The following is a 13,880-nucleotide window of genomic DNA, read 5'->3' as shown; positions in this document are numbered from 1 at the left end:
ATGTTATTCAAAAAAAAGAAAATTTCCTGAGCTGGAAATCCCTGCCCAAACTAGATTAGTCTTTTCTATGAGTCAAACAACTTTTTATTTCTTCAAAACCAGGGTTGATTGAGAAGACAAGCAACAAAAATTACAACAGCTGCTAGGCAGCATGCTCCACAACATGCAGCCAAAAAAGACATACGAAATGACAGACCTCTAAATAGACTGGGTCCTTATCAAAGAAGCTAATCAAACCTGACCCACCAACATGATTCCAGATTATCATACAAAAAATTCCAACTGTGCACCATTAGGAGAACTGAACTTGGATATTTACTGAGTAGATCTGGCTATCCCAAGATGTTATCCATATCCTAAAACTATTTTACTGGAGTAGTCGCTCATCCTGGCATGCATGGAGCCCATGGGGAAGACAGCTTGGGTGTGGCAAACCCAAGCTTAACCATTCATCTTGCTGTTGAGCTTAGAGACACAGTAAAGAACCAGGACTCAGGCACTTTTCAGAAAACACTTTTGGGCTTTTTAAAAATGGTACCAAATCAAGAGGCTCCAAAAGCATCATCAAAAGTCACAAACTAAGGGTCTTTAAGACCAGCATCAACAGAATACTATGAACAAATTAAGGCCAAAGTTACCACCCAGACTGTGCCAGACTGATGGTTTACAGTATTTGGTTTTACTACTCAGCGATACCTAGTGAGGTGTGGATCCCCCAGCATGGTTCCTAACCTAATTAGACTGGTAAGTCCTCTAAGGCAGGGCCTCTCAAACCTGCCTGCCCACCAGAATCACTTGGATAAGTAAGCACTATTTTTAAATAGATGAAACACATTCACCCAAATAAATATTTGAGTGCCTACTATGTGTCAGGCACTGTTCTAGATGTTAGGAAAACAGCTACCTTCATGGAGTTGGAATTCTAATGAAATGAAATTTTTTTGTTTTAATTAATTAGTATAAAAGGATGAAGTATGTCTCCTTTCCATCCTAACCATTCAGGGAGCTTGTTAAAAATATGGATTCCAGGGACCAACTCAGATTTCATGGATCAAGCTCCATGGGTGGGGTCCAGGAATCTGCATTTTTAAGGAGATACTGGGGTGATTCTGATGCAGCCAGCCCTGCACTGTACTGAGATCCGCTATCGTGAGGTTATAGAGCCAATGTGGCTCCCTACTCCAACCAACTGGAAAGTTTCTACAGCAAAGGTGCCCTTGTATGAAACCTGGCCTTAATACAGCCATCACTTCTGCTGTGTACATTTTTTTCAATGACTACCTGGAGCCTTTCTGCAATTCAAGACAAGATCACTGACAACAAAGGGCTGGAAAATAACCAGTCTGTCAGCACTGAAGCAACAATCCTCCATCTTTGCAAGGACAAGAGACGTCCCTGCACACACTGAACAGCTGTAGGTCACCCAAATGGTGATCACCAAGGCACGGTGATCAAAGGCCGGGGAAGCAGGAGGAAGAAGAGCCCTATGGGGAAACAGCCCTAAACAGTGTGACAACCCTGCGGATAGCAGAGAAAGCACAGCAGCTGACAGACGAGCCTGGCTTGGAGCTATAATGGACTTGCTCTTTTAAAGGAAAAATGTTCAGGCCAACAGAGACAGACCCTTCTGATGGCAGCAGCTGCAGATGCTAATTAAAGGGCAAGTCTTACATGCTTCTCTGTTGGTGTTTGCATCTATACGCCCAAGTACAAGGATGGCAATTCCCATCCACTGTGTAGCATTGAAACCAAGGGCGTGTGTGTGTGTGCGCACGCACACATGCACACATATGCACATGCATATGCCTGCACACTTGCATGCACATGTACTCAAACATGGGGGTATATGTATATTTAGTAGTTCTTTAGTACTCTATTCCAATTTGCCTAGGGTATCATTAGAGGCACACTGTGCTGGCCATCACTTAGAAATATTGCAACTTTGTCCTTGAAATGTTTGCACTACAATCAGCAAGACTGAAAGTGTCCTGAAAATGTAACAATGCTACTGGCATTACTACCTGCTCTGCCCAGTGTTCTTGATCTCTGGCATGGGGAGGACAGAAGGGATCCTCTAAGCAGAAGGGCCCCCGGCAGAGACCCTAAATTATTCTTCTGGAAGGGCAAGATGACCAAGAGAAAAAGAGAGAAGGCCCTTTATTTCAGAAACAATAAATCCCAGTCTGATTGACTCATCCATGAATTCAAAAAATCCTCAGTAAGCACTGAGTCATCCAGAGTCTTGTCCAGAAACAGGCAGCATACTCAAACTAGGTAACAGAGGACGTGAATTAATGAAGGAACTATTTAGGAAGGTGTGGATAGGGTTAAGGGAAATAAACACAGGATGGTGAAGTACCCTGTGGCTAGTTAACAGCAGGGGAAAGAGCAGGTACAAAGCCTTGGCCTGAAAGAGCCAGAAAAGGGATCTCAGATGGGTATACTATTACTGAAAGAATGGGAGGAAGACACAGTAATCAGAAACTAACTATAGCTATACCAATAGCTATGGGACCATGGTTCTCAAAGTGGGGTCGAGCAGCAGCAGCTTCACCTGGGAAATGGTTACAAGTGTAGTAGGTGTGCTCCAGGCCTGACTCAGAAACTGAGGATGATGTCAGGCTAACTGGGACAACATAGCTAAACACTGATGCCTAAGATGGTAACACTCTAAATGCACTCACTTGAAATATGCCTCGAAGACCAGGACACAAAACAACTATTTCCAAGGCACAGAAAACTCAAAGACACCTCACAAGGTAATAACACACTCAGCAACTGAATTGGTGTCCATAAGAGGTACTAATATCTGATTCTACCAATGAGAAAATTGAAGCCGAAAAGGCCAATGACTCCAGAGAGACCAAATAAGGAACAGTAATGACACAAGAACCTCTACTGTAAGTAACAGCTTCCTTCTGATGGGCAGCCATTTTCCAAACCCTGGCTTCTGCAGCAGCAGCGCGTGAATGAACTGGCGAGTTTTGAGACAAGCCTGAAAACTGGATAATCTTACCCATGAGATTAAAACAGCATGTCTCGCTGTCAAAACTATCACGAGCTACCACATGTCACTAAAATAAACAATGAAGTTGTATTCGCTGACTCTCCAGACTCCCAAAAACAGCATAGGCTGGTGTTCATACAGGTCCCAGGGTTACTGCCTAGAGACAGCCCACCTCTAAACTGCTCCTACACAGAAAGGAAAGGTTGTCCACGAAATTGCATGGCTGTGCGCTGAAAGTGAGATAGGAAATAGAAAAAAACAATTCCAAGCAGGGCGTGAGAACTGGGGCCATGTTAGAAGTGGTTTTTGGATGTGACTATAATGTAATGAATAACAGTACAGGAGGTGGATCTAGGGAGCCTGGCTTCAAACCTACTCTGTTTTAATCTCTGCAGCAGACTATATAACTTGCCCCCAATCTACTCTTCCCTTCCTCCATAGTAGCAAGAATTTTAACTGCATATAGGCCATGGAGCTAGATAGTACAGATGTGTAGTCATGTGACAAAGCTCTGGTAAGCAAAATGCAAGAGGAAACGATGTATCCCACTTCTGTATCATTCTACATAAAAATGTGTCTGCTTTGACTTTCTGCTCTTTTCTCCTACCACTCGGGGAAAGCAAAGGCATAAAACGGCTCAAGTTCAAGTACATCAAAGAATACAGCATCCTACGGGATAGGGGAGCCACAAGATGGAAGGAAACCGGGTCCCTGAAGTATGACATGTAATATCTGTTCCACCTGCATGGACTGTATTGGGGTCTTTTTGTTATAGTAGCTTAGCCTATGCCTTAACAAATACATCCCTATGTGCAACTAGGGGAAAAAACTTTGGGAATGAACAGAGGGAAGCTCATGTAAGGCCACAGCAGGGAAAGGAGATTCACGGGTTAGTCTCAGAGCTAAGGCAGCCTGAAGAGAGCCACAGTATGAAAAACATCAATACAAAGCCAGCAATCTTTAAGAATTTCACAAAAAATTTAGATATAACAATACTGTAAGTGGTGAGCTGCAAAACAATGTTTCCTTTGTAAAGATCAGCTCCTTTCACAGAAGGACACTGGTGAAAGCATCTGTTATACAGAATTGAACAGATTTCATCATGAACCAGACTAGAGCACTGTTTCCATGGGCCACCTGCCAGAATGCGGGACTAGCCTTGTTATATAGAACCAGATGTTACAACGAACTTACTACAATTCTCTACGTACCAGAAAATGGTAAGTCACATTCGTTAGTATGTGACTACAAATGGGAAATCTTTAACCATCAAAATTCCAAAGGACCAATTTCCTTGCATTGCACTCCAAATTTTGAAAATCCCACTGCATCTATCTTAAATTATACTGTAGAGTAACAAAACTCACACTGTTAACATATGATTTCCATAATACAATAAGTAAATTTGTATATAAATCAAATTCCTGTGAAATCAATCATGTATTCATCAGCTAAATATTTCTTAAGCACTGACTTGGGGAAACTCTACTGGAAGCAAGGTAGACATAATCCCTCCCATCATGGAGGGAGTAGACTGGTGATGGACCAACATCCACTCAGGGTGCTATGAGTCCACTAGCGAGTCCAGGAAGAGTTTCTAAAAGAAGTAACATCTGATACAAGCCCAGAGGTTGAAATCAGAGTAAGCCAGAGAAACAAGGAAAGAAGGAACTGCATGGAGAAAGGTCGGAGGCAAGTTCAAAGAACCAAAGGAAGTTCAGGATGAATGTCAAGTGAAAGGAAAGAAACAGTAAGTAACAAGGCTGGAGGCATATGCAAAAAAGGCCATGTAAATCACATGGAAGGATCTGGACTTCATCCAGAGGGGAGCAGGGAGTCTTGAAAGATTTTAACAGCAGGATGACTTGGCTGCACTGTGTAGAAGACCTGGGGGAAGGGCAAGACAGATGGCAGGAAGAACACTGAAGAGGTAATTGCAGTACTGCAAGCAAAAGATGGCGGCCTGAACTCACACAGTAGAAGCAGGGCTGGGGAACAAATAGAGATAGCTCTGAGAAATATATTAGGGGTGGAATTCTATAGTTTTTTTCATTAATATAAAATGTATCTTCAATTAAACTGCATTTGCATTACCAGTGAATGTTCAACTGCCAGGGGAAATTACCATGATTTGCATGTTTCCCCAAACTTCAAAGGTTTGATGATCTATAAGTGGTCAATTGGTGCAATGGGATTTCAGTACTTTACAATGCCAAAATAGATCTACAGTCCCCTGATCTTGAGGCGGAATGCGTTTCCAGAATTCAGAAAGGTAAAATGGTGCATATACTTTGTATTATGTAACACCCGAGGGTAGGGCCTGGATAGCACCCTGTAATAAAAATGCATTCATAATTTTGCAGCAAAATGGATGAATAGTCGCACTAAAGGGAATAAATAAGAGAGTTCAGGTCTGGTTTTGCTAGAGTTCAAGTCAGACTTTGCTGCCAAATAAGTAACAAAAGAGCTTGAGGTTATTCAGAGCTCTGGGTATTTCAGAATTACAGATAAGAGGTGGTGGATCTGTAATCACATCTTAATTCCTATGCTAAGTTTGGATTTTTTATATGAAAACTGTATCCTTAGCAAGCATTTTACTCCAAAGTACCAAAGTAGTTGAGAAGACAATGCAGGTAAGGAGATAATTACAAGATCCCATCGGTGATACCCAATTGAGCTACTAAAGAAGGGTGTAAAAATGTTGTTGCATCCAGGTATCAATGTGCTGAGGCAACCAGAACTCCAAAGAGCAGCTGTTTTGCAATCATTCCCATCTTGCAAGAAGGCGAGTGGATAACCTGAGAATATGGTCATTAAGCTAAGGATGCCGATGCCAGTGATAAAATCCAGAGGGAAGGCCCACAGCTAAAAGACCCAAAAAAGGAAGCCCCCTGCAGCAGGGACCTGACCTAGCAGAGGAACGGGGGGGGGGGGGGGGAGGTGGGGGGGGGGGTCTGGGGGGAGTTCTCTACCAGCATGGGTTCTTAACTAATATGAAACCAAAGCATATAAACTGTTTATTCCAGGTCAGAAATAAAGGCAGTAATGTTCTCCCGTGAAAATGTCAAGATAAACAGGAATCCATCTCTCTTACATGAACCTCAATAAAGTTTATACAGTACTGTGATAGGAGAGCACTGGACTGCCTCCAGAGAGAGAGATGTAAATACTCACCAGGTAAAGGTTATTTTTGTCCTGAAAGGCATACTGTAAATGGGGGATCCATGGACTTGCGCTCTGAGATAAAATGTTCCGTTCTTCCTCAAAAAATGAAACCTAGAGGGGGGAAAAACCTTTAAGACAATTATAATACAAAGAAGTAAATGTGAGGGAGGGGGAAATGTCCTTTTCTCTCTCTTTAAGCCTAAACTAATGTCTCTAGTTTAAAAAAAAAAAATGACTTAGCCCAGCATCCCACAAATCTCATCCATTCACCTACTTTGCTCATAATTTTTGCCAGATCCATATATTATCTGTCCAATTATTTACTTAGCATCTTTCTTTAACATCAACTCACTTTCTTTAAATCTAAGTATCTTTCTCTTTCTCTTCACCTTCCCTTCCTGATCTGTTCAGTCCTAGTCATTAATTGGAGTGGAATAAGATCAGCATCCACGACAGGTGGTAGGGAGAGAGTCACGGTGGCCCAGAGCAGGGTGCCAGGCCCAAGCAGGGTGAGGAGGGCTGCAGAGATGTGTGGGGACAGCCCAATATATGGTATCAACGATCCACCCTGCAGGGTGAAAAAGGCATCCACGCGTAGGGATGGTCTGAGCCCACCAAAGGGAGGGGCAGCACCAAAGACAGTAGACTAGATGCACACAGATGTATAAAATAAGTGAAAATACTAAAGGTAATGTAGGCACACATTTGAACCTGCAGCGTGGTATAGTGGATTACTTTGTTTTTACATGTACAATTTCCCATCTAAAACGTAAGCATCTTGAGGTTGGGGCTACATCTAATGCCTCTTCCCCAGGACCTAGAAACACTCCATACACAAGAGGTTTAGGAAGTGTTTACAGATGATAAATGGTGCGTAAGTGTTAGGAGGTTGAGTGAGCATCTTCCACACCTCTCTGCCAAATGATCTGCCGCATCCTGTCATTTCCCCTTTCTGTGCAGTTGCTCACATTGCCTTCCTAAACACAGGGTGCATCACTCTTGGACTCTAACAAGCAGCTCCCTGCCCTCTGCTGCTTCTTTGATTGGAGGCCACACAAAGTCGCTGAAGTCCTCAGACTCTGATTCCAATCTCTTCCTTCCAAAAGCCTAAATGATCCCCAACCATCTCACAAATTAAACTACCAATCCAAAAACTGGTTTTGGGGTAAATGGTGAATTATCATTTCTGTTTGGGATGATGAAAAAGTTCTAGAAATGGGTTGTGGTTACACAACACTGAGAATGCACTAATACCAATGAATTGTATCTTTAAAATGGTTAATAAATTTTATGTATATTTTGCCACAATAAAAAAGAAAAGGTCCTTGGGACTTCCTACCAATTACCCCCATCCCACCCAAATGTCCTCATTTCTTCCCATTCCCCAGTCTATTTTTTCTGAACCGCTAAAAAATATATATATGCATATTGCATTCTACTGCTCAAACCTCCAGCACATCACACACGCCACAACTGGCACATTCTCGTCACTTCTCTCTGCCCAGAACCTATAGCAGTGTGAACTTCCCCTAACTGTTCCTGGCTCACCCACATCTCGCCTCACTCCATCATTCGAGGATTCGCTAACTGCTCTCCCTCCTGCAATGCTTTAGCTGTTTTAGCTGGTAAGTGCCTGCTTTATATATTTGCATTTTTTCCCTGCTTTCCAAGGTTGTTTTAATTTAAACCCTGAAACTAACAGCCATGGAGCTTCACTTTCTTGTGCAGGCTTCTGACGAGCCAGGTACATTATCAGACACATGATATGCACTCGAATGTCTGTAACTAATAAATTACTCTCTGAATGCCATGGCTGATGGCCATCTCTCTAGAAACACAGCAAAGGAATCAATATGTCTGGAGCATCAGGCTTGTTTAAAAGGAAGAAAAATATCACAACCTTAAAGATAACTTCTTACCTGCTCTCAAGCAAGCAACTCCTTAGCCCCATGAGAATTTTATTTAATTTCTTCAAAGGCCTGTTTTTAAAATCAAATATACATGCCCACAACACAAATATATAAAATGTGCACAAAAGCAAATGCTGACTCACCACATAATATGCATATCTCTAAATCCCCAGCTGACAGTCAGGCAAGATCTTAAACTCATTAATTAAAAGGCCAAGTTGGTTCTGAATAAAACACGACTATAAAAACACGATAAAGAAATCAAGGGGAGCTTGTGAGCCTTCAAAATGAGTCAAGACCAGTTCAAGAAAAAGAGCTAAGGACATGAGAGACCTTTCTGCCTATGCAACTGTAATTAACCTGAGTCACAGAGGAAGATGTGCTTGATCCCAGATGTCAATTCAGCAGATTATCATCTCTGCAATGAACATTCTGGTAGAGAGAGGGGAAAGGGTGTGACTCTAAAATGCTCCTACCTGCTCCTGGGCCAACAAGGCTTTCTTCTTCATCACTTTCATGGCATAGATGTCCCCGGTGGCTCTCTCCCTTACCACCTGCACTTCAGCAAAGTGTCCACGACCCACCAGACTTCTGACTTCAAAGTCCTTCGCGGAAGGCTGGAGCTCCTGCAACTCGGAGATGGTGTCAGAATCTGTAAAACACAAAAGAATTACTCCCAGGTAAACAAAGAGCTTCGAATACCTGCATCTTTATGAAAGCCAAAAAAGACAGATAAAAGTGTTCCTATGTCCTCCCTCACTGTCAAAAGACATTTAATCACTTTCTCATCATCATGAATTATAAAATCAGCACAAAAGTGTTTTTATATGTTAAAATTAAGGGCTCCAGAAATTCCAAAGTGCAGTTTCCATGGCAGCTATAATTTGCTTCCTGCAGACTTAGAAAACAGAGGAAAGAGAATACAGATCAAGCTTCTCTTCCTCTCCCGGAAGGCTGCAGGGCAGTGTTTGGTCAAAGATGCTTGTCCGCATTTAGACTAGTTTACAACGGATGTAAGCAACATGACTCCCATCTCAATCAATCCTGGAGGTGGTTTCCAGACCATTCCATTCTGACCACATGTGCTCTGCTCAGTTTTCTCTCAGAAGCCCATTTTATCTCCCGTGGATTGTGTCAGTAATAGTAATGCCTTCCTTACCTTAATATGTGGCAGTGCTACCAGGAAAAAAAAACAACACACAAAAAACCCCACCTTAGCCCAAGGAACCAAATGGGGCCCTAACATTTGCTCTGCGGAGCTGACATGTCACAGATCTGGAAGAGTTTGCAGCTGTCTTTTTCTTAACACACAGTCTAACTCCTTTTCCTAGTGCAATCTCTCCATCGCTGTCTTGATTTGCCTGGGCTGCTACAACAAATGCCATAGACAAGGTGGCTTAAACAATAGGCACTTATTTCTCATCATGCTAAAGGCTGGGAAATCCAAGATCAAGGTGCTGGCAGACTGAGTTCTTGGGGGAGGCCCACTTCCTAGCTTACAGACGGCCACCTCCTCACTGTGTCCTCACATGACAAAGAGAAAGGGAGCTCTGGTCTCTCTTCTTCTTCTTAGGACAACACTAATCCCATTTTGGAAGCCCCATCCTCATGATCTCATCTCAGTCTAAGTACCTCCCAAAGGCCTCACCTCCAAATACCATCCCATTGAGGGTCAGAGCCTGAACATAGTAACTTGAGCGAGACATGAACATTCAGTCAGGGTTCTTCAGTGTATGAACACAGACTGAATAAATGGATGGTGGATGTGGAATCTACGTTCATTTTTTAACACTCTAAGAACACTAGGCTAGAGTATCACTGAAAATGCAGCAACTCTAATGACCTGCAAGAATGAAGGGGCGCAGCTGTGACTGACCGAAAAATTAATTCAGTTCTGCACATTACAGGGAAACTGCACTGTATGCAGGAGTTACACGCCAAAGGAAGACAAGAAAAACATATAATCAAAATTACCGTGGAGAATCCCTCAGAAACGTGCCAACTTGAAGACCAAGGGGCTGTCTTGCAATCCCAGAGGGATGCTGGAGTCCTCTGGGCATTGGAATGGATCACCATTTCCATAGGTTGGCGATCAGATAAAGGTGGGAGCTACATTTCTAGAGTTACGTTCAGCTAAGCAGATTGTTCAGACAATGACAGGGACTGAGTCCAACAAAGGGAAAAGCCATTTCATATCCCAAGTCACAGAGTGGCATATCGATGAATTAGCCAATGCAATTGTAATTGCTGTTACCCACCGCCTTTCTTTGTTGCATGTGTGGAATTTAATTCCCTTGGGTCAAAGGCACATATGATGAGCTCTGTGTCTTGCACTGTCTTCCCACCCACAGACACCTCTCATGTTAGTCAGTCATCTTGAAAACACCTTCCTTTGGTCCCTTGAGGAATCAGGCAAGAGTGGTGGGTAGATCCCCATGAATTCACGTGACTACTGTAAAAAAAAAATCTAGACTACTTACACAGAGAATTCCATGCAGAAGCAAAATTGAAAGCTGAATGGTATTTTCCTTTTAACCTGACATCACAGTGCCAAGCCCCATCTTTCTTCCCTGTCCCTTTCCAAGTTCCTTTCAGATCAAGCATTTGAGTTTTGAATTATAATTCCCTAAACACGCCGGCTTGCAATTCTCTGGGTTGAACCTGATTTCATTATTGCTCCCACACAAGGCCAATCTCTTTTGATTCTCTGTTAGGCCTTGGGCCCACAATTTGCTTACAGCATTTGTCCAACTTATTAACTCTGGGTCTGTCACTGCCAACCACCAGTCATCTCAATAATACAAGGAGGCAAAATGCTTATAAGCAAAACCACCATGATACTCTCAGAATTCTGAGAAACCATTCCAAATCTCAGTACCCTTTTTCAAATGCTTTGGATTATTAAGGTGAACAGTGAGACCCTAAACTCTAGTCTATGACTATTTTTTAAAAAATCTTCACAACTTCTCTTCAGATTAGCAGCTTCTGTAACTCCAAGACCACATTATCCTTAATCCCTGCACACGGTTATAGAGTCCAGTGGGTGCTGATTACTGAGGTGGAGATAAAGACCAGAGGCACTGTAATGAAATGCAGTCAAAAAATGCAGTCAGATAAACATTTGCACCCAGAAGGCAAAAGTCAACACAGTCGAATACACGGCTTCATTTCTGAGACTCAGTAATCCAACATTTCAACCTCAAGGAACTCATGCTTTACAGAAACACTGGCACATGTGCTCAGAAAAGATACATATGAAAATGTGATGAGCATGCTTGTAACAGAAAAATAACTAGAAACAACCTAAAGGTCCATCAATGGGAAAGTCCATCCACGTAAAAGAATATTAAGCCCATGTTTAAAAGAATGTACTAGAATATGTACTAGAATATGTACTTCCTTTTGTCTGTTTTGATCACTACTGTAAACCTAATACCTAACACGTAACTTGGCACATAGCAAGTGGTCCGTAAATATCTGTTGAGTAAACATATTGCTAAGTGAGCAAAGCTGGTATCTATGCCCTCACCCATTAGAGGCCAGTGGCACTCCCCTGAGTTCTGACAACCAAAAATGTCTACAGACATTTCCTAGTGTGTCCCTGAGAGGGAAATCACCACTGATCAAAAAAGACTTGTGTAAGGTAAAAGAATATGAAACTGGGGCCCCAGAAGTCAACTTCTCCACCATGTGGGAGTCGAGCAAAGTCAAGAATGGGTTGTGGGCAGGGCTTTCCTGCATTAAAAATAAAATGAATTAAATAAACAGTTATATGTATTTTATGACTACAGTGGCATAATGATGAATATAATCCAGAACCATTATATATTATTTCTATATTCATATTTTCCTTATGATTTTAAAATAAATTGCAATTAAATTAAACTAATTAAAATAAATTAATTAAAGTTAAGTATTGTGGGACCTATGCACTGTGGCCACTGTACCTAATGGAGAAGTCCACAGAGTGAGTGGAGGAATGAGCCAGACACTATTTAAGTCCCTGGAACTAGTCATGCCTAAAGTTTGACCCACCTCTGTATTTCTCACTTTTTGCCCTAAGCTACTTTTAGCTGAGCTTCTGTCACTTGCAACTAAGAGGCTTAACTTACCTGGTCTCCCAAATACAACAGGTGGAACCTGACCTTGAAACTGGGCCTAAGAGCAGAATTCTTTCCCACTGTCAGCAGCCATTTACTCATTCTGCCTCTGGCGTCCTTCCAGTTTTCTCTAGCGGGACAGTTTTCAAGAAACAGTTCTCCCAACTTACACTTCTGGACAAAGTTGCTCACATGCTTAATCTTCATCAGAGCAGGCTGACTGCATTCTTCAAACAGAGCAAAGAGGGCATCTAATATTCCTTCTCGGGAAAGAGGAGACATCTGCTGTTGAGTCATAAAGGGTGGCTTCCCCTAAAAACAGTAAACGGCAGATGGAGACACTGTCAATAACGAAAAGCTTTGATCAATAACATCCATCCACACAGAGTAAATTACAAGCTACCAACTCGACTAACTGCCCACGACAGAGGCTAACAGCACAATTTTGTGGCTTCATTCTTTAAAGAGACATCAATTAATGGTCATTATCACTTGTACGATTCCATTACTGTGGGTTTCTTTCACCAGCACCTGGGAAGAAAAACTTCACACATACCCCATTAATTAGAAATGGCCCTTCTTTCTTAATGGTTTGAGGCTCACAGGAACATTTATTCTGGACCCTGCTGGTCCTGATGTGTCTCCATGTCTCTACAATAGGAAACAATGATTTCCGCTTCTTTCACGTGTCCAGAGGTTTATTAATATAACTTCAGTTTTAGTTCACTCAAACAATCTAGAGTGGAATGAATGAAGTGACTATACTAAAGTTGAATTTATTCCTGATCCAGAGCAACAGTTGCAAACTGGCAGACTGCATCTAGCCCGCAGACTGTATCTAGCCCACAGACATGTTTTGTTTGGCCTGTGGAATGTAAAATAATTTGAATTATCTGCCAATATTGAAAAATCAGATTTCACACCAAAAAAAAAAAAAAAAAAAAGAGGGAGAAGGGGAGATTTCTGGCTTCTCATAAAGCATGGGCAGATCTAGCAACACTTCCCCACCTCTGCCTGGTGACTTTGAGCTGCAGCTGCATAACAACAGGATTTCTCTTAGATTAGTCTCAGTATTATAATAAAAGCAAAGGTGAGTGACAAGGAGGTTCCAAGGAAACAAACTCAGGTGAGCAGAGTTGGCAGCCTGTTACCTGGAAGAAAAGATTCAGCCTGGAGGCCCGGCTGGCAATGGGCTCAGCAGCACCGGTGTCCAGCAGATTCCGCGCTCCATACTTGAATTTCAACATCTCCCCACCAGTGCTGAAGGGAGACAAGAGAAGGTCAAGTCGGTACTGATGATTTGAGGTGGAAGGGCTTGAGAGATCCTGACCTTCCTCAAGATATCAGGGATAGAGAGGTGAAGATCAGCCACCCACACAGGTCTTGGGATACTTAGTCTGGTGATGAGAATAAAAACCAGATTTTTATTCACTGCAACAGGTGATGCACTTAACTGACCCACTCGCTTACTTACAAATTTGTTTATTATCTGCCCCTCTTAAAATGTAAGCTCCACAAAGACAGGGAAGTTCTATCCTCACATAGTGGGGACACATACAGTCTGGTACATAGTAGGTACTATTAAATAGGTACAGAAATGACAACATTGGCAAATTACATATGTTGGAAAATGATAAAGTGCTATGAGGTTAAAAAAAGCTTCAGCACTGTGAGGGCAATTGGGGCATGGGTGTGGGG

General features: G+C 42.3%; 1 protein-coding gene across 2 annotated transcripts in view; it reads right to left on the bottom strand.

Moving 5' to 3' along the window:
- Nucleotides 1-13,622, bottom strand: part of CIT (citron rho-interacting serine/threonine kinase) — a 121,871-nt gene extending 108,249 nt beyond the window's left edge. For both annotated transcript variants that reach the window (XM_016201606.2, XM_016201607.2), the window contains exons 1-4: nucleotides 13,334-13,622; nucleotides 12,353-12,494; nucleotides 8,559-8,734; nucleotides 6,182-6,283 (exon numbers count right to left, since the gene is read on the bottom strand). In XM_016201606.2, coding sequence (XP_016057092.1) covers nucleotides 6,182-6,283; nucleotides 8,559-8,734; nucleotides 12,353-12,494; nucleotides 13,334-13,429 — 516 coding nt within the window. In that variant the 5' untranslated portion in view covers nucleotides 13,430-13,622. The remainder of the gene's footprint in view (nucleotides 1-6,181; nucleotides 6,284-8,558; nucleotides 8,735-12,352; nucleotides 12,495-13,333) is intronic.
- Nucleotides 13,623-13,880: the final 258 nt, after the last annotated feature.

This window comes from Miniopterus natalensis, chromosome 20 (assembly GCF_054644295.1).
Source record: "Miniopterus natalensis isolate mMinNat1 chromosome 20, mMinNat1.hap1, whole genome shotgun sequence".
NCBI classification, from domain to species: Eukaryota; Metazoa; Chordata; class Mammalia; order Chiroptera; family Miniopteridae; genus Miniopterus; species Miniopterus natalensis.
The sequence above is the reverse complement of the archived record's forward strand: the minus strand, read 5'-3'. Positions and strand labels throughout refer to the sequence as shown.